The sequence below is a fragment of the Chroicocephalus ridibundus genome, chromosome 4 (assembly GCF_963924245.1).
Source record: "Chroicocephalus ridibundus chromosome 4, bChrRid1.1, whole genome shotgun sequence".
Classification (NCBI taxonomy): Eukaryota; Metazoa; Chordata; class Aves; order Charadriiformes; family Laridae; genus Chroicocephalus; species Chroicocephalus ridibundus.
The window spans coordinates 43238687-43263857 of NC_086287.1; the positions used below are offsets into that span (position 1 = coordinate 43238687).

At 40.0% G+C, this 25171-nt stretch overlaps 1 protein-coding gene across 4 annotated transcripts; it reads left to right on the top strand.

The window, feature by feature from the left end:
* On the top strand, positions 1-24736 carry PSEN1 (presenilin 1). Of its 4 annotated transcripts, XM_063331485.1 has the most exons (12): positions 56-111; positions 2800-2943; positions 4806-4844; positions 7694-7950; positions 9233-9374; positions 12943-13010; positions 14515-14735; positions 17999-18097; positions 20866-20952; positions 21795-21968; positions 24027-24145; positions 24452-24736. In XM_063331485.1, exons 2-12 carry the CDS (start codon positions 2860-2862, stop codon positions 24605-24607), a joined length of 1446 nt encoding a protein of 481 aa, XP_063187555.1. In that variant the 5' UTR covers positions 56-111; positions 2800-2859; the 3' UTR covers positions 24608-24736. The 4 variants fall into 4 exon arrangements, with proteins under 4 accessions (XP_063187552.1, XP_063187555.1, XP_063187554.1 ...); XM_063331482.1 differs by lacking the exon at positions 4806-4844 and having other exon boundaries at positions 1-94; XM_063331484.1 differs by lacking the exon at positions 4806-4844 and having other exon boundaries at positions 59-111.
* Positions 24737-25171: the final 435 nt, after the last annotated feature.

Here is a 25171-nt window from a genome sequence, read left to right on the forward strand (position 1 = left end):
AGCGGAAGTGAGGTCGCGGCGCAAGGCGGGGCGCGAGCCGGAAGGGAGTGGGGCCGGGCTGCGGGGCGGCGAGCAGCCGGTGGCGGAGCCCGAGGTGGGGACGCCGGGCAGGTCTGTCTGTCAGCGGCCGCGCATGGGGGGCCGAGCGCCGGTCGCGGGTGCCCGCCGGGCCGGGCCGGGCAGCGTGTGGGGCGCGGAGCGGCCGCGCTGCGCCACCTGGAGCCGGGCCGGGGGCGCCCCGCAGGCCGGGCGGCGGCCTTGGGGGCGGACGGGTCCGGTGTCTGTGCCAGCCCTGCGCCACACGCCCGCGGGCCGGGCCGGGGAGCCCGGCCGCTCCCCCGAGCGGGGCTGGGGTGGGCGGGGTAGACGCGAGTGGGGCTGCGGCTGGTCTGACTGCGGCGGGCCCGGGGAGCTGGTGGGGTCGGGTGGGGGCCCGACCCTCGCCCCCACCGCTGCGGCCTTTCTGGGAGGCCTGGGACCCCCTGCCGGCTCGAGAGGCTGCTGCGGCCCGGGGCAGGGCTGAGGGCTAGCTCCGCCGGGCCTCTGGTGGTCCCCCAGGAAAGCGGCGGCTGCTGCTACTGCTTGTTGCTTGTTGGAGAGAGAAAGCCCGGGCTGCGCCGCGTTTGCTGTGGCTGATCGATATTCTCTTTCTCTTCTAAGCTGAGAAAACATAAAGCTGACTTGTACGTTAGCTCTACTTACTAGGCTAAATGTAGATGTGTGAAAGCTACAGTTGTAACCCCTGTTGTTCTCACTAAGGAAAGCCAGAGGAAGCAAGAACTCTTTTAGGCAGGCTATTTTAACATTAACAGCTTCACTAGAAAACGAATGTTTTGGTGAGTCCCTTTTCAAGTAAAGCAAATAAAAATTTAATTTTTGTCTGTTTATGTGCAGTTCAGTTCTAGATTTCGTTCATTCATAGTTAAGTTTCAAACTCAGGAGTGTTCATTTATTTTAAAATAGAAAATAAAGTTCTTTGGGAAGATGTCCTGAATCCATTTTCTGAGCTCTTGAGTTTTCAAGTTTTGAGAACCTGTTAGACAGTGTCATTCAAGCTTTGGTGTAACTCTTCTGTCAGTTACTCCTCCCTGCCTTCAGTTTCTCTCTGCTCCTCATTAGCTGTTTTTTTTTGTTTGTTTTGTTTGGTGAGTTTGTGGTGATTTTCTTTACCAGTCTTTAAATAGGATTTGGTGGGTTGGTGTTTTGGGCTGTTTTTTTTTTTTTTTCCCCTCCTGTAATTTAACTAGAATTTTGACATACTGCTATGTGAAAAATCTTATTCTGATACTCCTCGTTTGGGTAAAAATACTCAACTTTTTCCTCTGTGGTGGCCCTGTCACTGGCAATTTTTACCAATAGTAGCCTTAAAACAACATTGTTTATATTCTGTGGCCCAACCAAAGAATTAGAGCAAAAGCTTTAAAAGTAAAAGCAATGTAATGCGTATTTATTTTCATCTGGTCTTACTTTTCATTATATTTTAAATTAGATGTGGAAGAGAGCCATTCTGGTGAATACTACATTGTCTGTCTTTTCCGAAACAGTTTGCATGCTCCCACTAGACTTGTTAAATTGTGTTGCTTCCTAATGGCTCTTTAGTGTAAGCTACATCCACACTGAAGTTAGTAAGTACTGTGCACTAGTCTTGTAAGATATGTATTTATTTGTAAGTAGAGAAACAGCTTCTGCATTTTAGTATGTATGAAAATAGGCTTAACTCCCTCTTCAAGTAAGATGCTGACTTGCAGCACTTGTGACTTGCTGCTGCCAAAAGCAAGAGGCTTTGCTTTGTGATGTCCTCCCTTGTACGAGTTTTTCCAGATACCTCCATACATTAGTTGTGTATACTAAAACAGCAAAAAAAATACTGTTGTTTTCTGTTCCTGGATGTTTTTTTCTTGCGTTTTAGTAAGTAAAATCTACTGTAAAGAGGACTGATGGGTGCTGGAGTTGGCATAAGGTAGGAGCCACTTGGGATGGAAGTAAGGACTGGCACTCCACCCTTCACATGGTGGTTTATTCACTTCCCTGTGTTTTGTGTACCCAAAATGTATCCAGGCCTACTCATTGTTTCTTAAAATTATGTTTTTTCTGAAACTTATGCAGTTACATCACCCTTCTTCCTCTTTCCCCTATATTGGTTTATCCTCCTTTGTTATGGAGCACATGGTTTATTCATGTTTGCATATGACAATGTTAGCATGTTATTTTCTGTGGAAGAATGTATAAAGCTGTTACAAGCATATGGCATGTTTATGTACGTTTAGGTGATACATAAAACATACCACTAGGGGAAATGAATGCACATGAGTTCTTGAGGCTCAGCTGAAATACTCTTTTGTGTAGCTCTAGGTTGTTCTTAAGGCATTACAGTATTAAAAACATATCCAGATTTTAGTGATCAAGTGTAACTCAGGTGTCCTTGCTTGAAGATTCCACTTGAGCTTATCAGCAATCCAAACCTGAACAACTTCATCTCTGCTGAGATGAAAACATACAAGTTGTGCTCTGAGCAAGCGTGCAGTACTTCTTATTTATTGCACAAGAAGGAATGGAGAATGGTTTTGAATGATTAGTTTGTTGCTGGCTTACTTCCGTGGCTGATGAACTAATTTGATAACGCCTAGACGCTCTTATTTTTATGCTGGAAAATCCCTATTATGGTACAGTCCGGTATTATAGTGTAGATAGAAAATAGTTATCTTTGGTCTGGGTGAACTCTCAAAATTGGGGTCGGGAGGGGATGGAGAACTTGGTCATATAAGAACAAAGGCTTTTTACGCATCTTTTTCCTTTCAGCATCTCAAGAGGAAAGATCCGTTTTGTGTAGAAATAAGCGATTTCCAGAGGACAGCCCCAATGACAGAACTGTCTGCGCATTTACCCCAGTTTCAGCATGGGCAGCTGACAGAAAACTTCCCTGATAACCACCTCAGCAACACTGTATGTAACAAACAGTTTTATTACCTCATAGCATTTAAATCAGGATGAATAATGAGTGTGGATGAAAGGACAGTTCAGAACCCTAGAAATTTATTTGTTGGGAGTGGTTTTCTCTATCTGGACTGTTGTGGTGATAAGCAGTGTCAAAAGAAATACTCTGTAAAATATCTGATGTTCTGAACTCATTTTTATATACAGATAAGACCTCTCCCAGTTTAAAGTGGTGTTGGATTGGCCAAGCCCTCAAGAAATATAAAAAAAATGGGGTGGGATGCTCCCACGTCAAACACTGACCTTTAGTGAGCTCTCTTGATCTAGCGTGGCTGCTGTCTGCTTGATTCACAGCTTTCTCAGTCACAGAGTTAATTTTAGTCTAGGTAGAGCTTGAAGCCTCGGTTTTGTTGTTGCTGTTGCAACAGGGGTTGCAATAGGGCTACTCCTATGCAGGAAGAGCAGCGCTGTCTTACTTGTGAATGATTGTCAAGGTGCTCTCAGAGTTCTTGAGGTTTTGGGGGAAGGAGGAACTCAAGCTATAAAGTTTATATGATTGCTTTGAAAGACCGAAGCACGTAATTGTTGCTAAAACTGTACTTGTACTGCATGTGTTTTGGTAAAACTAAGTTTAGATGATCTACTTGGGTGTGGTGCTCAGACTCCTGGATTTGTCATGCTCGGTTCTTTGTTCCTGCTACAGCTCTGGAATATCTGGTTTCCTTGTGACACAGAAATGCTCTTGTGAGGCTGGGCCACTTGTAGCCATGTTTATGGCAGTGATTCAAGAGAATATTTTGACCCCTGCTCGAACTCTTCTATATGATCCAACATTTTAAGTAGAATTTAAAAAAATCTTTGTCTTTATCTCAGATCAGCATCCGGCTATATCAGTAAAAATATAAAGCATTTGAAAATTTATTTTTAAATTAGGAAGTCAGTCTGACTTAAGACATTACTGGATATAGAAACTCTTAATAAAAATAGAAAAGTGGAAAGTTTCCACTTTCCTACTGCATCCTTTGTGCTTTTACTTCAGAGAGAATGAAAAAGGTTTCTTTTCGTCTTGGACAGGTGAGAGATTAACTTCTATTGAACACTTCTGCCAGATTAAAAAGGCAGAGCTCAATGATAAGGTGTGGGCTCACCATCCTTACAGATAACTTGGCGATGCTCCTTCCCAGCAATTGGGGATGGATGGTTCTATTTACTTCTCACTGACAGACTGTACTGATGAATAACTACTACTTGTGCTTTTTCTTTCCATGCTTAAGTGTAACTCCTGGTGTAGTTTCAATACTTGGTTGTAATAATTTTTCTCCCCTACGCGCATCCTCTTTGTTTTTGTATGTACGTACATACTGCTTAAGTATATCTAGCTTCTGTGGCTAACAGTCAGCATGTGAAATCACTAAGTACTCTAATTTGCCATCTCTTCTTCCAGTAACACACCAAGAGTTCAGCCCAGTCTTCGATATCTCTCACTGTATAATGACCTTTAAACATAAATGATGTATGTGAGAATTAATGAAGTCTGTGCCCACTGTCAGGCAAGGGGGGTCTGCTCCTGATATATAAATCTGCATTTAATAAATAAAACATATTTAATAAAACTTTTTATCAAATATGCTAGTGCTTTATCTCTTGGTTCAGGGGCATTGCTCTGGGTTTGCTATTAACTATTGTCCTGATAGGGACAAAAACCCTATCATTTGCTTTTGATATTGTTTATTCACCTGAAAGCGTGTAGTTCGTAACTCACGTTTGCTTACGGTGTTACAACAGGTGTTACTGACTTTTTAGCTTCAGAATTTTCACTTTTAACTATGTCTGAGGAAAGTGAAGAGTCTGTTCCTTTGCTTCCACTTCAGCAAGAGTCCATGTCCTCTGCTCTGTTTAATACTGATCAGGTAGGATATGAGTGCACTTTGTTCTTTTAACAAAAGTGGGGAATGCGCATGTCACATTTTGCTACATTTCAGTAGCCTGAAAGGACACCTTTTTTCTAGTTTTAACACAAATCAGAGAATGACTCTTACAACTCTTTTGATGCTGATCTGGTTTTCATGCACTGTGTTTTAATACGTAAAGGCATTTTGTTGTTGTGTCTTTAACTAGTGGAGGGAACAAAATGTCATATATTGATCTAATTTTTTCTCTTTATGTTTGATTTTGCAGTTTTGTAGTTGTGTGCTAGTTAATCAGGCTTTTCCTCTGGCTGTTTTTGTGTTTGCTTTGCGATGCTGTAGATTTTTATTTTACTTTTTATATTTCTGTGCCTAAGATAGGGGTAGGTGCTCCCTTATACAGGATCTGCTTTTAGGGTAGAGAAAAAGCAACGTATTCTGCAAGCGTGCAGAAACTTAAATACTAGGTCTGCTTTACTTGTCAAGTGTTCCAATGCTCTGATCATCTCCAATGTAGTGTTATTTATGATCATCTTAGGCGGTTTATTTAGACAGGTAACCTTATTGTTGTCCTGTTGTAGACTGAGAGAAAGAGAGTATTTTCACTATCAGAGTGAAAAACGTTACGTTTGAGCCATAATCTGTACAGAAAGAGGTTCAGTTGCAGCCAGCATTTCAGAACAATTAAACGTAATCTCTTTATTTGCATTCTCCCATATTCCTATTTCTAGGTGACTTTCAGTAATTGTATGTGAGGACTTTATGCAAAATGCCAAGTGATTTATAGTGAATCTTTCATTTAGTAAGAAGTTATATTGAACCCAAAATCTTTTTCAGAACGTACTTTAAGTTAATGATACTAAATTCAAATATAAAAGTAAAACCTTAATTCTAAAAATCTTGTTGCCTGCGAGTTTTAATTGCTTAATTAAGACAATTTTGGATTATTTTTTTTTGCCTTATATTTAGTTTCCTTTTTGAAAAATAAAGCAAATTTTCTTAGAGGGCAGTTCTCGAAACCCTGCTGAACTCTGTCCTGAGGATACCACAAAAAAGAGTAAACAGGCAAAGCATGTGTTACTTTGTAATGTTTTGTAAAAGCAAACTTTTCATGAGTTGTGGAAGTTGTAAAGCTTCAGCCAAGATTTTAGCAGTGTCAGTGTTTGCCGTTCAAAGTCCAGGAACTTATACTTCTTGATCACTTAAGTGCTTTTGAAAACCCCACAATGAGTTCTTGAGTGTGTACTTAACATCTTATCTTTTCTGAGGGTGGGGCTCGGAAAATTCTCTGTAAAGAATTTCCAAATTACTATTGATTTATCAAAAAACTGTAGTGAATTGATGAGATGCAAGTCAGCAGCTATGTTTGGAAATGCTGTTAAGAACGGGTAATGAGACTTTAACATTGCATATTTAAGGAAAAAATTACCTGCATAAGAGTACTTAAGCAGAAATACATTAGGTTATTTTCAATGCTCTATCTTACATCTGGAGCAATTTTGAGTGATATTTTAAAGGTATTGCAAAAGGTATCTTCCATCAGTTTGTTGTCCATTTTAATCTAAAGCTGCTTTAGTGTACCCAAACTGAACTGTTGGTAAATGAAGCAATTATGAAGAAATGAGATGCATTTTGTAAGGAATCAAAAATCATTGTATTACATCTCTTTTATGTTAAACCTCTTGAATCGAGGGAGTGGGAACAATACAGCAGTGACTTTGGACATGGTAATACCATTAAAAAAAAAAAAAAAAAGAGTAGACATAGAAAGTGTTGCACTTAAGGGCTTGACCTGTAAACATGAAATGGTTTCATTTCTTTGTAGTCCAGAACAGGTGAAACGTAGCTCACTCTCCTGTTTTGTTCTCTGTATATGCACGTAACACACAGAAGGCTGAACGGCTGCTGCTGAGGGGACCTCTTGGAGAGGGGGCAAAAGGTCTGTGACAGCAGGAGGAGTGCAGACCTGATCATTTACTTGGAGGCGGTGTTCCCAGTTTGTGTTTTTGCCTGTGGTTAATCTTAATTCCATTGAAAGTTTACCTCTGTCCTTGTATTTGAATTATACCCTTGATGTTTCCTGTGAGGGTATCAGGAAGGCTAGGAGGCTCTTTCCTATTTGTGAACAAGGGTGGTGGAATTTCTTCAATGTCAGTGGCAGAACGTGGCAGTAGTATCCGTGGGAAAGGAGAGAAAGATCCTTCACGCTTAGCTCACCATGCTAAAACTTTGGGATCAAATCTCAGTATAAAGGCTGAGAGTTACCCGAGTTGGATCACCATTTCTGTGTCATTCTTCTCACTAAAAATGTGGGAACACAATACCTCATGGAACTTAATATATATGTTCTACTTAGTGCGCTGCAGTGGGAATAACATAATAGGGGAAGTAGAAATTTTCTTGAGACTTTCATGGAGTTAGGTTCATAAATGTCTGTTTGGCATTATTTCTAGGAACAGATATAGTTAATTCTTGCCAAGCCATGAATAATCTACTGTCATGCACCCTTGTATCAACCGTAGTTTGGACCAAGGGAAAAAGCTGTCTGTCTTTATCCATCTTTGTAAATTCTGTTGAAAGGAAAGGTGACGTAGGCTGTTAGATGCAATCAGGCCTACTTTCCAGCTGCTGCTGTTTTTAATAGAAATGTTTCTAACATAAGCCTGTGCTACCATTCTTATGATAATTATGTGATGCAATTAATCGCTACTGTTAAGTCCTTGCTGTGGCAAGTGTTCTTGACAGTAACTGTTACCTTACAAGTTTTCCCCCTCAAGATTATCTTTAGCTTAGTGTACAAGATGTTGATTGTGGATAGCTGCTGAGGAAACTTTTTTTTTAATGTGTTGCAGAATGACAACAGTGAAAGACGTCGTCATGACAATAACGAACGCAGAAGAAATGACAATCCTGAGTCTGAGACCAATGGGCAGCCACAAAACAACATTCAGCAAGTGGTGGAACAAGATGAAGAAGAAGATGAGGAGCTGACACTGAAATATGGGGCCAAACATGTGATTATGTTGTTTGTACCTGTCACACTTTGCATGGTGGTCGTTGTTGCAACCATCAAGTCTGTCAGCTTTTATACACGCAAGGATGGACAGCTGTATGTATCAAAGTTTTTTTTCCCTTATCTTTTAAATGGACTCACTTAGATAATTTTACTTTATCTCCATTTCTTCAGGAGTCTAATTCAAGCAGTGAACATTCCTCTTGCTTCCCTTTTTGCCTCCACCAGCTGGAAGATAGTTTTGTTTTATTCCTACCAGAAACCAGACTGCTATATTCCTGGTACTATTGATACTGGTTGTCTGTCTGGTGACCAGTCGGGATAATATCTTGGTTGTTACTGCTTGATTCAAATCCTAGCCCTCATTTTAATACTTTGTTGTGCCCTTTGGTATTTATAAAATAAACTCAAGCCTGAGCCAAAGCTGTTTCAGTTGTACTCTGCTAACATACAAGTATTTTGGAAAAGGGAAAAAAACCTACTCATTTAAATGAAGTAACATATATGCCAAGTTCTGTTTTGCGTGTGCTGTTTGATAAAGAAATTCAAATGCAAGAGGAAGACAGCTTTATCGGGTTCACTTTTGTTGCAGTTACAGAAACTTTCCTGGCAGATTTCCGACATATAATTTTTTTCTTTGTTTGGCAAAATATTAATGTTGCCAAAAACTAGCAATTTCAGTGAAAGCTGATTTGAGAGGAAGGAGACAAAGGAAGAACACTGAGCTTATCCGAACCTGCAGCAAATCAGTCTAAATGTTCCACTGTGAAAACGTTTAGACAAAATTATTCAAAGTGTGTTTGGCTTTGAAATATTTGTATAACATACACAAGTCGTAAAATGTTTCAATAAAATGCAAAGTTCTCTTTCACAGTCAAAGTTGTTGATCAAAGAATTACTTTTCTTGAGATTTTATTTATGGTGTTTTCTCCCTCCCCTCCCCAGATTGTTGTATTTCTTTAAGAAAAAGAGACTTGAGCCCATACACTGTTTCGTTGAAATTACTGGGAAACCTTTCCTAGTAAATCCACTAGATGGTGTGCTTATAAAGGTCTAGCTGCAGTAATAGGTTAATGATTGGAAGCAAGTGAGTAATCGTATCAAATGACATGGAGTTCTGTTTTTTGTTTGTTTAACAGAAGACAGTAGCAATCTAAGAATGTAGGAAAGGCATGTCTTCTAAGGAATTTTTTTTTTTCAATGAAAGTTTGCCTAATATGATACTATACCGCCTTTTAAATTTTGCCTAAGTAGAAAATAGCTGTTGCTTTTACAGCTCTGAATTGAAAGATTACTGCAATTTCATTTGATGTTGGCCTCGCATATCAGAAACAACTGTGCATTCAGTGGCATTTCAGTTGACTCTTTGTTGTTGTAGCATCTACACTCCTTTCACAGAAGAGACGGAAACAGTAGGGCAGAGAGCCCTGAATTCAATTCTCAACGCAGCTATCATGATCAGTGTTATCATTGTCATGACCATACTCCTGGTTGTGCTTTACAAATACAGGTGCTACAAGGTGAGTATAAATATAATTGACTTGAGTGATTGTGCTGGTTTTATTTATTAATACAGATTATCAAGAATGGAACAAAATGAAGGGCTATCAAGGATGAGTGAGCAAAAGTAGCAGAATTGGTGATTCAATTCACTGTTCCAATTTTGTGGCTTCTGTTCCTTTGACACAACAGGGAGGCAGAGGCCCAGTGCTAACACTGATGGCTGTTTTGTCATTTTGAATTAGGGTGGCATTGCTTCCTATTCTTCTGAAATGTACCATGTACTGAAATCTTCCTGTGGTCAGGAACTACAAAGTACTGACCTGGTCCTGCAATTTGAAATCTGTTCAGGACTTCAGGGGCTCTTCAAGGGCTTCCCTCTCTCCACCCTGCCCCAGTATTGAGGTCTCCCAACAGTGACGTTTGCGTGACTGTACATGCCAGGCTATATCCTTATAGCAAACACAGAGACTCTAAGGCTCTTTTGGGAAAGACTTCAATCATGTAATGATTTAATCTAGGCAAGTCCAAGCTTAGCATAAATAACTGCAATGTCACCTGTCTGAAAGAGTTGTTCAGGAAAATTCCTGGTTGTCTTTTGGTCTTAATGACCCATTTGACAAGGCTTAGCCTAATAGAACTTCCCAGTGTGCAGCCAGAGCGTTGAGCCTGTTCACAGCTGCAAAGCAGGCAGTGGGATCCATACACTGACACAAAGCTTTGTTCTACTTTATTTTGTTTTCAAGAGGAAAAAATGGGGTTGGTCTTCATGGCTGTGGGTGAAACCCCTTTACAAAGTATTTGTGGAGCAACTGGTGAAATGATTTTGCCTGAATCTATATACAGCTTGGAACAGTGTTTTTTTAAAGTGTGGACCTTCTCTTTTATCACAGTGTGGTGTTAAATCTGAACTGACGAAGTTTTCTTTTTCAGCTGTCAATTCTGTTCATTCTGCTGAAGTCAAATAACTGATGTACTTCACCTAGGTTCCTTGGTAGCTAGTGGGTTCTCCTCTGGTGCTGAAGGCATCAACTCGTTTTCACTAAGCTCTTCATGTTTCTTGGCTTCCTTCTTGACCTTACAAAGCACTGCACTTTCTCGTTACAAAAATAATTGTCATACTAAAAACTTAGAATGATTAGACAACAGAAATTTCCTGTACTTATATTCTATGCTAATTAAAAGAAATAATTAACTTATTTTTAGAATTGCTATCAGAGTATTTCTACATGCTGCTATACCAGAGGGCTGTAAAATGTAGCTACCTGTCCATTGAACTCTATTTTGTATGCAGTTCTATACGTAGAATGTAGTCCAGATTATGGGGAATGGAATTTATAATGAAAGAATGTTAGGCCTCCAGCTTGTAGTGATAGTTTGCTTATCTTCACAAGATTTTTATCTGAAAACTCCTTTGAAGAAAGGAAATCCTCTTTTAGCTTTACAGCTGTTAGTTTCCCACTTTTCTCCTGTATGTGGTAAGTTAAGCATGGTCCCGATTCTAGCTTCTAAATCTAACCAGAAACAGCATCTTTGAAGATGATTATATTTGACTCACTTTTCTTTTTAATGTATTTTATTATTCTCTGCATTCTTCATTGTTTTAGTGTACCTAACCAAAATCTGGCTGCTGTGACTTATTTTAATTCTCTGCATTCTACAATCCTTAGTTTTTATTCAAGTTGTCGCAGGCAAAGCCAACTCTGTACCGGCAATGAAATAGCATTGAAGCTGTTGTCAAATGAAGAATGCAAATTCTTTAATTAGAAGGCTCCAAACCTGTTATGGTATCCTGCTAGGAAAATGCTGACCAAAACTTATAAAAACTACTTTGGAAAAATCACTTGCATGAAAAGAGGCTGATGATCTGGAAAACGCTATAGCAAATGAGATACATACTGAGAATAAAACAAACATCTGTGTGTAAAATGCCAACTTGTGTTAGCTCTTGAAACTACCTCCTTTGGTACTGTTGACAGCAGTTACGCAAAGTGTGTGTAAACATTTGCTAGACTATGGCCTTGGTTTTCGACATTGTTAGCATTTTACTCTTTACTAGAATAAAACATTAGTATTCACATTATTTTCTAAAGTGATAAGTTTAAGAGCTTATACTACAAATAGAAGTCATGTTGTTATTAAAAGAAATGACACATCTTTCTTTGCCATTTTCTCAAAATGGTTTCAACTACTTTTAGAGAGAAATAAAATTACTCCTGTTACATCACTACTTATATAGATGGCTTTACAAGCTGGTTGAAAGTTGGATTCTCTTCCAGGTACCTATCAGTCTTCAGCTTTGGTATGGTTCCTCCCTGCCCCCGCCACTTGCTGTGAGTGGTGGCAGTTTGATGCACTGAGACAGATGCTTTGGCAGTTCTCCTACAGCACCTTTACAGGCACCGTGCTTATTACATGTGGGAAATTCTTAAGTCTTTTCGAGAGAACACCAGCAAATATGGAAAGTCAATCTGTTAGATTAGCAAGTTAAATGACAGGTTTTATTAGGTTGAAGGTGAAATTTGAACCTGTGTTGAAAGGCAGTGTGAAGGAGGAGAATGAATGTTTCAAAAATTGCTGAGAATTTTAAAAATGCTTATGAAAAATTCAGTATTAGACTAAAGGTACTAAATTACTAACTGTAATAGCTAGATTCTTAATTTGCTAGGAAGTCCTCACCTCACGTAAACATGATTTCTTTAGTCTGTGTGCATATGGGCTTTACCTTAAAATTAACTTTTGCAAAATATTTTAAAAACTATAACATAAGGTGCATTCTACTACGCATCTTTCAGAAGAAGAGAAATATGTAACACAATTTTTAAACAGTTCCTGAATACTTTCATCTGGTATACCTATATAGCTAATTTAACCAGTTAATTTTCCACTAAGCATGTCTATTCGAAGCACTATTTCTTATGCAGCTTGAATTTCTAGATGATTGCTTCTGACTGGTTATCTACTTGGAATGTTTGGTCTGATTTTATATGTAAGATTCTGTGCTGGGAATTTGACAAAAATATGTTTCATTCTCAGTTCAGAGATTACCAAAGTTACAGGGCTCTTCAATCTTTATTTTTCAATTTTGCACAGTAATATACAAGAGTGGTATGCACTTTTGCCAGTGCAAAGTCTGAGCGCCTGGCATTTCCAAGTTTAAATATATGTGTGTCCCCGTTGAGTACAACCCTGGACTGTTTTTTTGTGAAATTGTTGTGCTCTCATATCAAAATTACGGATTATGCCTATTATTCGTTGATAGAGATTATAGAAATCCTTATATAGTCATTCATCGATGACATGCTAATTCTGAATTCCAACAGATAAGCACTGAAGGTTTTTCTGTGTTTCTGTTGTTTTCTATTGAAAGACCACAAAGCACTTGAAATTCATAAGTGTAAATTGAAATACAACACGTATAGACTAAATATTAATTTAGCAACAACCAGAGAGACATATCTGAATATCACTTTCTTGCTTTAATCAAAAGGGAAAATAAATTTAAAAGCATTTTAAAGTAGATATTAACTTTAAAATAACAGATCTAAAAAAAAAGTAAAATCTGTATCGATATCTTTTTTCCCCCAGGTGATCCATGGCTGGCTTATCATTTCGTCTCTTTTGCTGCTTTTCTTTTTCTCATTCATCTACCTGGGGTAAGTGAACTAAAGCATTATTTTTTCATGTATCACTTTCGTATGTATTTGTTTTAGAACTAGCCCTTGAATCTTAAGAAGAATGATAGTAAGCTATTGCAATAAAATGTTTAGGTTTATATAGGTTCATAGAGTACACATAGAGCTATTTCTGGGTTTATAGTGCCTCTGATATTGTACAGAAGCTGTCCATCGCACAGATCACCAGAATAAGCTGTCTTCCAAAGGGTATCTTGTTCTGCTGGCATATATTCTGATAACTTAATTTTTCATAGCCATATGACTCAAGGGGAGTTGTTTACATCAGGGCTTTGGTGGTGGGCTGTATATGCAAATGCTGTTTTCATGGGAGTGGCCAGAACGGTATAGCTGAAAAGGATCTACTCTCTCACCAAAATATATCCAGTGATTTTCTTCCCAAATTTGGAAGCATGAATTTTTCCAGACATCAAGAAAAGTTGTTCATAATACTCAGTATTCTCTAAAATGAGCAACCTGATCAGGATTTGTAACTAGAGTTATGCCATGAAATTATACTGTGTATATTTTTGTACCGCTTGAAGACAGATACACTTCTCTTTGAAGAAACTTATTTAATTTGGTCTCTAGGAGAATAAAACGGTATTCCTTCAAACGCTAATTTTTGCCAAAAGTGATCTGTGATGCTTTTTTTTGTCAGTATTTTCTCTAACCTTAATAATGACATTTGAAGTACAAGGCAATGTGTGCTGCACAAATGCAGCGGAGGCTGGGTGGAGACAAGTTGCCAGGCTCACTTCCTTTGGGTTTGGGTTGGAGTTGGCACTCTCCCATGACCAAGTGCGAGTAGAGGGACCAAAGACTTTCCTGACACTCTCCTGTCCTTCACCGTTCCCTGCTGCCTCACAGCACCGCTGCCTTCCTTTTGCAGAGGTCCAGTGAGTGAGGAGGGAGTATGTAGACCAACTATAAATGATGGCAATAAGGGGCATCCTGTTAACACTGTACATCCCATAGGCCAGCTAATGATTACGGAAGACAAATTTCCTGGAGGAAAGTATCATGCAAATTATAAGGTTCTTAGTGGCTTGATGACTTAGTAGCAGCAGAATCTGCAAAAAGCCATCACAACTGTTCTTCCCTGGGTCAATCGAAACCACCTGTGATTTGGTGGCAACATATTTGTCTATTTTGATTTTACTTATTGAGGCTCTTACTTGGTTTATAGTATTTGGTGTGACAGAGTGACATGGTTCATCCAAAAAGAAAGCTTTTTAATTTAGTGTTTGTGGCAAAGAATAAAATAGAGTAACCATCTGTTCTCTGAAGCTGGTAAAATTATCCTCTTTGTGAAGAATGGTTAAGTACTAGTTGGAGATAGAATTTGGCATTTGTGTCCACCTCATTGAATATGAAAATTTAAAAAAAATATATTCTCAAACTTGCATCTGTAACTTGTTTCCATTGTTTTAAGCAAATGCAGTCTATATTCTTTTCTTTTTTCTTTTTCTTTTTTTTTTTTTAGTGAGGTCTTTAAGACGTATAACGTTGCCATGGACTACATTACAGTGGCACTCATGATCTGGAACTTCGGTGTTGTGGGAATGATTTGTATTCATTGGAAGGGTCCTCTTCGGCTCCAGCAGGCATATCTCATTATGATAAGCGCTCTCATGGCCTTGGTTTTCATTAAGTACCTTCCTGAATGGACTGCGTGGCTTATCCTGGCTGTCATTTCAGTGTATGGTAAGGTTTGGGGCAAAGCATAGTAACAGATATTACAGTTGGAATTTATTCTGTTCCCTGACTCTTCCATTTGTCTGACGAGACCTTAAAAAAAGAAAAAGTGTGTGGGGGGGTGGTATCATTCAAAGTAGTGGATAAGGTGATTACTTTCTAGATGCTTTGGGGATGAGAATTGAAGTAATTCAAGAGAGGAGGAGATGAGGGATCTATGTTGCCATTTTGATCTCTTCTATGAAGGTGGAGAATCTTTTGGTTTCTCATTTTCCCCAAGAATCCTTGGAAACTATTGTATGTTCAGAATTTAGGAGCTTGTTGTTTGGTTGCAGTCCCATACAGGTATAGATCCCCCTAACCTACAAATTGCTCAAGTTTGTGGACATAAAAACAGCACCCTGATCCATGCCTAGTAATACAATGAGGAGGAAGAAAGGAAGGACTAAAGGCAGTTCTCATTGCTCAAAGTTGTTTTACATTTAGAAGGATATAGTTGTGAGATCTGTTTCCTTGATTTTTTGAATGAAAATAAAATTCCTTTGAATTATCGCATATTACGCTTTTTTAGAGTGGTGACTGAGAGATGCCTAGTTGTAGCCTTTTCATAAAGCTTTAGAGGGCACTGGATGCTCTTGGTAAGAAGATCAGTCTGCATCCCAGATGCTGATTTAGTTCCCAGGCAAGACTAAAATCCAGTTACTTAGACATAATTAAAATATTACAGCTAAGCGTATCTATGAAAATGTGCTCATAACTTGAATTTTTTTCGAAGAATGTCAGTGTACTCTGAAACTCATTGATAGTGTTAAAGACTGAGAATCTGTCCAGTTGTAGAAGTGCAGGGTTAATAAGATTTGATTAGCTCTGGTAGGTCAGTGTACTCCTTAGGTGTCCTCTTCCTTCAGAGGGAGGAAAACTGTTCCTTATGTATATGCTCATGGATCATACCGTACATTAAAAAAACACCTCCCCACTTCCACCCTTCATACAACAGGAACAAATACGAGTATTCCAAGCCTTCAGCCTTCATTCAGTGACTGCAAAAGGAAATTACTCTTCAGGTCATATTCCAAGACCATAACATGGCTGTTTTGAGTAAAGGGGAGGTGAGTTTCAAAGCCTGTGACCCCATGCAAAGAATTCTTTACTTGAGTGGTACCAGCAATGGTGCTTTTAGCTCAGGTGCAGAAGGCCTGGTCTGTGCCACATACAGCTCCTGACAAGCAAGCTGGTCCCTTTGATGTCAGATCTTGTTTCAAACGAAGTTAAAGACATATAATGAGTGAACAAATGCTAAAGGTAGTAGCAAGGTTAATATGTAAATTACAGCTTCCTGTCCAAATATGCAAGACAAGAGAAAAGTAGCTGAGGTGGTTGTTGGAGTTGCAAATTTCATTAACAAACCATCACTATTCAGGTGAGAAAGCAAACGGAGCATCCGATGGATCGTTTTTTTCCTGATGTTGTGCTTTGATCTGTATGAGTAACTTGTACAGTCATCCTATTTTGTAAATTATTGCTTTTCAGTTAATTTACTTGTTCAGTCAGTTTCATATACTGTCCCATGAACAAGAAGAAAGCTGCTGTTCTTTTCTTATGCTAAATATGCTTTGAACACCTCTCAAATCTATGCAAACACAGCATTTTTGCGCAATGCAATGCGGTCATGCCTACTTCATAGAAGTTACCTAAGCCTCGCTTATCTGTTGTGTGAAAATTTGTTTTAGCGTTAAACTTGGGTTAAGAAAAGCTTTGATAATAGAAAGCAAGCTTGGATGTTTCCAAGATGTTAGTTGAATAGTAGCTTTTGTGAATCATGTGCTTTCAACTTGTGAGTCAACATACAGACACAGATACGTTTGCAGTTGCATAGTATCTTAAGTGAGGAACATCACATTTTTAAAATTTGTATGCATATTACAGTAATATGGACTTTGGTAAGGCCTTTGACACCGTCCCCCACAGCATTCTCCTGGAGAAGCTGGCGAATCATGGCATAGACAAGTGTACTCTTCACTGGGTTAAAAACTGGCTGGATGGCCGTGCCCAGAGAGTTGTGATTAATGGGGTGAAATCCTCTTGGCGGCTGGTCACCAGTGGTGTCCCTCAGGGCTCAGTTTTGGGACCAGTTTTGTTTAATATCTTTATCAACGATCTGGATAAGGGGATTGAGTGCACCCTCAGTAAGTTTGCAGATGACACCAAACTGGGTGGGAGTGTTGATCTGCTTGAGGGGAGGAAGGCTCTACAGAGGGACCTGAACAGGCTGGATCAGTGGTCCAAGGCCAACTTTATGAGGTTTAATAAGGCCAAGTGCCGGGTCCTGCATTTCGGTCACAACAACCCCAAGCAACGCTACTGGCTTGGGGAAGAGTGGCTGGAAAGCTGCCCAGCAGAAAAGGACCTGGGGGTGCTGGTGGGCGGCCAGCTTAACATGAGTCAGCAGTGTGCCCAGGTGGCCAAGAAGGCCAACAGCATTCTGGCTTGTGTCAGGAGTCGTGTGGCCAGCAGGAGCAGGGAAGTGATCGTGCCTCTGTACTCGGCACTGGTGAGGCCTCACCTTGAGTACTGTGTCCATTTCTGGGCCCTCCTGTACAAGAAGGACATTGAAGTGCTGGAGCGTGTCCAGAGGAGAGCTACCAGGCTGGTGAGGGGTCTGGAGACCAAGTCATATGAGGAGAGGCTGAGGGAGCTGAGCATGTTTAGCTTGAAGAAGAGTAGGCTGAGGGGAGACCTCATTGCCCCTCTGCAACAACTACCTGAAAGGATGTTGTAGAGAGGTGGATGTTGGCCTCTTCTCCCAAGTAAATAATGACAGGACCAGAGGAAATGGTCTGAAGTTGCAGCAGGGGAGGTTTAGGTTAGATATTAGGAGGAATTACTTTACTGGAAGAGTGGTCAGGCACTGAAACAGCCTGCCCAGGGAGGTGGTTGAGTCACCATCCCTAGAGGTGTTTAAGAAACGTCTAGATTTGGCACTTCAGGGCATGCTCTAGTGGCAGAGATTGTAGGTTGTTTGGTTGGACTCGATCTTAAAGGTCCTTTCCAACTATGACGATTCTATGATTCTGTAATATGTAAAATAGGTTATATAACTGATAATATTAAAAAGTGTTCCTGTAGGATACTGACTTATGGCCAGTGGCACTTTCAGAAGTCTATGTTCAGAGTAACGTTTTATCTCACTACCAGTCTCTGCAAGCGTTATAGAAAAACCTTGTTATAAGTATGCCTGCAGTGACGTAAGATCTGTTTGCACTTCCTTTCAGATTTGGTTGCTGTCCTGTGTCCTAAAGGTCCTCTTCGTATGCTAGTTGAAACAGCTCAAGAGAGAAATGAAACTCTCTTCCCAGCACTTATTTATTCCTGTAAGTACATTTAGTTAAATACTTTAAACTTACAATCACTTGTCAGCTGAAGGGATTAAAATTCACCGTTTAAGTGTGACAACATTTCATTATCTCCAGATTGGAGAATTCTTTGTGATGGTGAGGGCAGAGATCAACATCCTTGTCTCTAAGTTGGAGAGACATGGATTTGATGGACGGACCACTCGCTGGGTAAGGAATAATTGGCTGGGTGGTCACACTCAAAAGAGTTGCGGTCAACATTGTCCAAGTGGAAACCAGCGATGAGTGGTGTTCCTCAGGGGTCAGTACTGGGACCGGTGCATTTTAACATTTTTGTCGGTGACATGGACAGTGGGATTGAGGGCACCTTCAGCAAGTTTGCCGACGACACCAAGCTGTGTGGAGCAATCAGCAGGCTGGGGGGAAGCGATGCCATCCAGAGGGGCTGTTGCGTGAAACGGGGCCAAGTGGTTTTGGCAGAAGATAAACCCCCTTGCGTTCTAACACTCCTCACCGAGGTGGGAGGCTAGGTGCGGCTAGGTTTAAATTCTGAGTGATGCCCAATTCAGCACTATCAGTCCAATCGCGTTTAATATGTATTAAACTATTACGATTTGCATACACTAATAGTGGGCTGCACCTTCAGTCTAGTCGTGCTCCTGAACTAGCACGGCCTCTCTGTAGTTTTGGTCGCGTTCAGTGAGAAAGCGAAACGACTAGCTACTTAAACAGTGCAGTTTATTTAAACAACAGATATACAGGTTCTTTAGGATTGCCGGTGATAAATACACTGTCTGCAAAGCACGTGCAAATAAGGATATTGCTAAGTATACAAACGCACGACAAAATTATAAATGATACAGCCTGGCTATAAATGTAGGGTAGAGATTCTCTAGAGAAATTTCTAAGTCCCTGAGAAAGCGCTCGGTGTAATCGAAGTCTTACCCAAAGGCGTCCCTATGGGGGGGAAGAAAAGCTCAGCCCGTCGACTGATCCCGGAAATCAGCGGTGGAATTCTTCGCAATGGTGTCTTCCCTGACATTCCCTCTCTCTTGGGCTATTTTTATATTATTTTTTTGTCTTCAAAGTGGAGTTTGAGTGACTTTAGTCATACGTACTTTTATTATGATTAATGTATTCAAGGAGGAGTGTTCACACCTCGGGGGCGGATAGCCTGTGGGATGGAGGTGTGTTTTGGTACATTGTGGTGAGCAAAGTTCGCACAAAAGGACAGCATTTCATCAACATTTGACGAAATGTTGGCTCGGGTAGCATGTAGGCCGCTTATCAGTTCCGTAGTACCATCTCGTCCCCATATCTGCTATTCGTCATAAGGGAAGGCCACGGAACAAGCGCGTTCCGTTCCATCCCTTGTGTAGTTTCGCAAACAACCTTGTACAGGGAATCACAGATGTTGCATTCTTCGTGTGCTAGCTGCGGCTGTATTCTACCTCAGAAGCCTCTTGATTTTATGACTTTCCTTAATGTGTGAACAATGCTGTATTTTTGTATTCTTGGCCAATTTAGTAATTATTCCACAGGGGCCTGCACAGGCTTGAGAGTTGGGCCCATGCAAACCTCATGAAAGTTCAACCAGGCCAAGTGAAAGGTCCTGCATGTGGGTTGGGATAATCCCAAGCACAAATACTGGCTGGATGGAGAATGGATTGAGAGCAGCCCTGAGGAGAAGGGTTTAGGGGTGTTGGTGGATGAGAAGCTCAACATGAGCTGGCAATGTGCCCTTGCAGCCCAGAAAACTAACCATATCCTGGGCCACATCAAAAGAAGTGTGGCCAGCAGGTCAAGGGAGGTGATTCTGCCCCTCTGCTCCGCTCTCGTGAGACCCCACCTGGAAAACTGCATGCAGCTCTGGAGCCCCCAACATAAGTAGGACATGGACCTGTTGGAGTGAGTCCAGAGGAGGGCCACAAAGATGCTCAGAGGGCTGGAGAACCTCTGCTATGAGGACAGGCTGAGAGGGTTGGGGTTGTTCAGCCTGGAGAAGAGAAGATGCCGGGGAGACCTTATAGCGGCCTTCCAGTACCTAAAGGGGGCCTACAGGAAAGATGGGGAGGGACTCTTTACCAGGGAGTGGAGTGATAGGATGAGGGGTAATGGTTTTAAATTGAAAGAGGGGAGATTTAGATCAGATATTAGGAAGAAATTCTTTACTGTGAGGATGGTGAGGCACTGCAACCAGTTGCCCAGAGAAGTTGTGGATGCCCCATCCCTGGAAGTGTTCAAGGCCAGGCTGGATGGGGCTCTGAGCAACCTGATCTAGTGAGAGGTGTCCCTGCCCATGGCAGGGGGGTTGGAACTAGATGATCTTTAAGGTCCCTTCCAACTCAAACCATTATATTATTCTTTGAACTTTGATGCAGATGCTGCCTCTGAATTGAGATACCTCAGTACGAGTCTTAATAGATCTTTTTACTTGTAGATAAAAGAACAGATTAACGGAAAAAAGTAAAGAAATCATTGATTCAGATTTTCAGAGTGGACCTCACATATAGAAATAATTTCTCTGGCAACAGCTGTTGACATTTTTTTTCAACATCTAGTAAGAATAAACATTTTATTTACCAAATTCCGTGAATGCATGTTGTAGCTAGTACTGGCTGTGTTCCAGATATTACTCTGCTTTTATGAGAGTAAAATTACCTGTTGCTATAGATAGTTGTATCAAAAAAAAAAAAAGATTGATTGATACCAACACTATCTCAGAATTGGATACATCTGAAGATATCATTAGCTGTATTGGTTTTGTTTGTTTGTTTTTTAAATAGCAACAATGATATGGCTAGTGAACATGGCTGAGGAAGATCCAGAAGCCCAACGGAAAACTTCCAAAAATTCCACTTATGATAAACAAGGTGAGTTTTTCTTTGACAAACATTTGTAGTTGTCATTTTATTGGAATACATGTTTATGGATAGTTGTTTTTTAGCTTTTTAAGTGTTGTGTGTCATGGTTGCTTTAGAATAGTGAAAGCCTGGAGGCCTTATTAGGAATGAAGGACTTCAAAACTGCACTTATTATACAGTTAGTGTTCTTTCATTCATTGTTCTGGGATCCAGGATGTTGATGGTGAAATGACGCTCAGTAGACAGCTGTTGACTGAGCTCAATTACTTGTCAAAATGGGATCATATAGTATAATGCTAACTCATTCATATTTGTATTAGGTAGAAATGTGTCTAGCCCTCTTGGCTATGCAGCTTGTATTTAAAAACATGGGGTTTGTTTGCTTACATGTATTAGTAAAGCAGAACAGAATGTCTAACATGCTTGAAGGGGTGTATGTATATTAACTTTCAGTAAATTTTCTGTTTTACTGCATAATTAAGCTGTCAATGTTGACTAAAGAAGCTTATGAAATATTAGATGAGAGTTTATTCTTTAAACTGTGATCTTTAAGTTAGGTCACCACAGAACTTCCACTCTGTTATGTCGAATTACCCTTGAATACTAAGATTTGACCACAGCATGTAGATGCTGTGCCTGCAGAATGCACATTGACTCCTGATTGTTTAAATAAGTATTAAAATCCTAAGTGACAATGTCTTGTAATGGTGTGTGCCCGTGTTAGTTGTTGCTAAATATTATGGAATACCTTCTTTTTTCCTCATTCTTCTATGATCTTACATGTGGAGAGACTGTCATGTTTTAAAAGGCACATTTTTGAAGGAGATCTTAAATGCCTTTCTTCCTTTGAGCTCCGGCAAACCAGACTCAGAATGAAGATGACGAAGCAGATGATGGTGGCTTTAGCCAGGAATGGCAGCAACAAAGGGACAATAGAATAGGACCCATTGAATCAACACCTGAATCACGTGCTGCTGTACAGGCTCTACCCAGCAACTCTCAAACAAGTGAAGACCCAGAAGAACGTGAGTATGGACTACTGTGTCTGAAAGACTTAGTAAATCTGAAGCGTCTTAGTCATCCTGACTGCACGGATATAGTATGCTATGAGCTAATAGCAAGCTGAAGAGCTGCTTTTGCTCATGATCAATACTGATGTGCCTCATAGAAATAGATGGAGTTGCTTTTTGGTAGCTTTTGGTTTTGTTGCAGGAGTGAATAATATTGACCAAATTGATCTTCAGTTTGATACACAGACTCAGAACTTTAATAGCACAAGCTGCTTTCAGACCATTATACAGTCAGTTGCATTAGCTTCTGTCTTTTTCAGTGTCCTGTGTATCGCCTCTTTCAGATTTTAGGCTCTGTAAATGCAGTCATTAGCTTTTTTTCCTCAAGATTATACTACTGTAAATCCATTCTGTAGAAAGCAATGTTTAAAACCTGTGAATGAATCTGAAATGAATGCAGAATGCCATGGGCTTGCTTATTTTTTCTCCAGCATCTTGCTGCAGTGCAGATCTTGGAGACCATATGACATTGATACTCAGATATCTCTTCTAACAGACTCATGATTTCCAGTTGGAGTTTAAGCTGCTATTAGATTTGCAAAGCTCTAAATAAATTAGGGTCTGCCTATCTAATAAACTGCTCTCCTCATGTGATGCCGCCACATTTAGCAGATGCAACTGTTTCCTCTGCTTTTCAGGTGCTCCTCAGTTTAAAAATACAGAGACTTCTACTTTAAGAACAATTTCAGAATTTACTTTGTCCCAAAAATTCCAAATTCAGAGTGTGTTGCAAATCCATTTGAAAATTTCTAGAGCTTAGAAAAGTAACATTAAGATGCAAAAATTTTAGGAACTGAGCTATTTTAGTTAATTAACTGGTTAACTAAAACTCTTGTCTGGACAGACAAATCATTTTCTCCTTCCTGTATTCCTACAGTGAATAATAACGACAGCTGTGCAGCGATCCAGTCAGACTTGTCAGCCAGCATTAGCTTACTAGAATTTTGGAGCAGCTTATTAGAAATTCAGAGAGTTCGCTTGTGTGGAAGGAGTTATCTAGCAGTTGCCTCTGCTTATTGTTCTGTCATACTGAAAGCAAGCATCCAAGTTTTGTTTCATCAGTTAAAGGGTGTTTTTGTGCTTAAAAGTTTTTCATGAATGCACTGTTCTAGACCATATATTGAAGGCCTGCTGAAAGAGAGTAGTTTTTTCTTTTCTCATTTTTTTCGTGTTTCCTTTCTTTTTCTCCCCAGTGATCAACCTCTGTTTTGATGCTCTCAGTTCCTCTTAGAACTCAAAAGTGAGTTTTGGGCTGGCCTGTTAATCAGGTGACAAAGTAAGCAATAGGCCAAATGAAAACAGCTGGTGACCTGATGTTGGCCTCTCTGACTTAATATCTTGGACTAAAAGCTCAGAAAGTGAACTGGTGTTCAATAAAACCTTCTTTATTTTGTTTACAGAAATAATTGTGTATTGTGCTCCCAGAGTTGTTGCTAAGGTGGTAATTACTATTTAAAAGAATAAGACATTAACTCACGAGTTTTCCTAAATCTCGCATCTTGGACTAAATATATGTCGGTTTTATGTCTCTGTGCTATACTCTGTAATTACGCACAAGTGCTTTTTAGAACTACTTTAGTAGGAATTCTGTAGGACAATTGGAAGAGCAGTGGAATATTTTGCTGCGTATAGCTTTCTAACTGGCAAATAAAACATCATCTGCAAGGGACTTATTTGTTTTCCCCCGCTCTCAGCCAGCTTAAAGGAATTGTACTTCAATATTCAGTTGAATATGACGTGACAACCAAAAGTGTTTTTATATATTGCATTTGTATGTACAGGAGACTAGGAATATAGAAAAATTCTTATTATAGGATGAATTAATTGAATGGTGTACTATTCCGAAGCCATCTTGTTTCACAAGAGTTTATCACTTGATTCAGGAAAATAAAATGTTCTTACGAGCAAGTCTTGGTGCTACTTAATGTAAATCTGTATTATTCTCTGACAATTACTGATATGTAATATTAGTAAACTGTAATACTTAATACTACCATATATTTACTTTTGCAGGAGGAGTAAAGCTAGGTTTAGGAGACTTCATTTTCTACAGTGTCCTTGTTGGCAAAGCCTCTGCAACAGCAAGTGGAGACTGGAACACAACTTTAGCATGTTTTGTAGCCATATTAATTGTGAGTATAATGTAATATTATAATAGTGATAGTTTCTATTGTTCATCAGGGACAAAGTCATAACTGCTACTTTTTTTTTTTCTTCGGAATTAATTTATTGAGTGGCTAGACTGAAAACTCATGAGGGTGTTAGCTGTGATCTTCATTGGCTGTACATCTGTCACTTTAAGCCTTTAGTTTTGGAAGGCGTGAACTGTAGCTTGTATTTCTGTGGGATTAATGTTCATATATATAAATCTTTTGCTTGTCAGAGTTCCCTAATTTCTCCCTGTGTTTTTTGTTTTTTGTTTTTTTTCTTCCCCTCAGGGTCTGTGCCTTACACTTCTGCTTCTTGCGATCTTTAAGAAGGCCTTACCAGCTCTTCCAATCTCCATAACCTTTGGGCTAGTTTTTTACTTTGCTACAGATAACTTGGTGCAACCCTTTATGGACCAGCTAGCATTCCATCAGTTTTATATCTAGCACACTTGACGCCGGTATTCTACGGATATTTGTAGCAAATCTGGGAGGAGGAAAAATGTTTTTCCCTCAGTTCTCAAGTTTAATACTCAAGATTCCAAGCCTGAATCATTACAACTTCCTCCGATGGTGGTTTGTTCGTTGTTTTTTTTTTTCCTGAGACAACTGCTGCACTGGGCACCATACGAATTTTCCTGTGTGAAAGTGGCTCCTTCCCGATGGCTGGTCTAAACCGGGTGCTATTATATCAGAGGTAATCTGGTATACATATCTCTGGTAAGGACCACCTGTGTGAAAAGTGCTAATGCTTCCACCAGCAATGTGATCTCTTACCACAGGTTGATTATTTTCACAGCGCTAAGGGTGCTCAGGACTTCCTTGATGTTAACAGAGGAAGCTGACAAATCACATGGAACTTGCCCCTGTAACCGCTTGAAGAGAGAGAACCCAATTCAGACTTCAGAAGTGATATTTTTTGACAGTGGAGTCCTGACTCTGCTTTGTGTAATGAGACAGGACTTTGTAGCAATTCGACAAAGGGAGAAAGTACTGTCACTCTACGAGTGC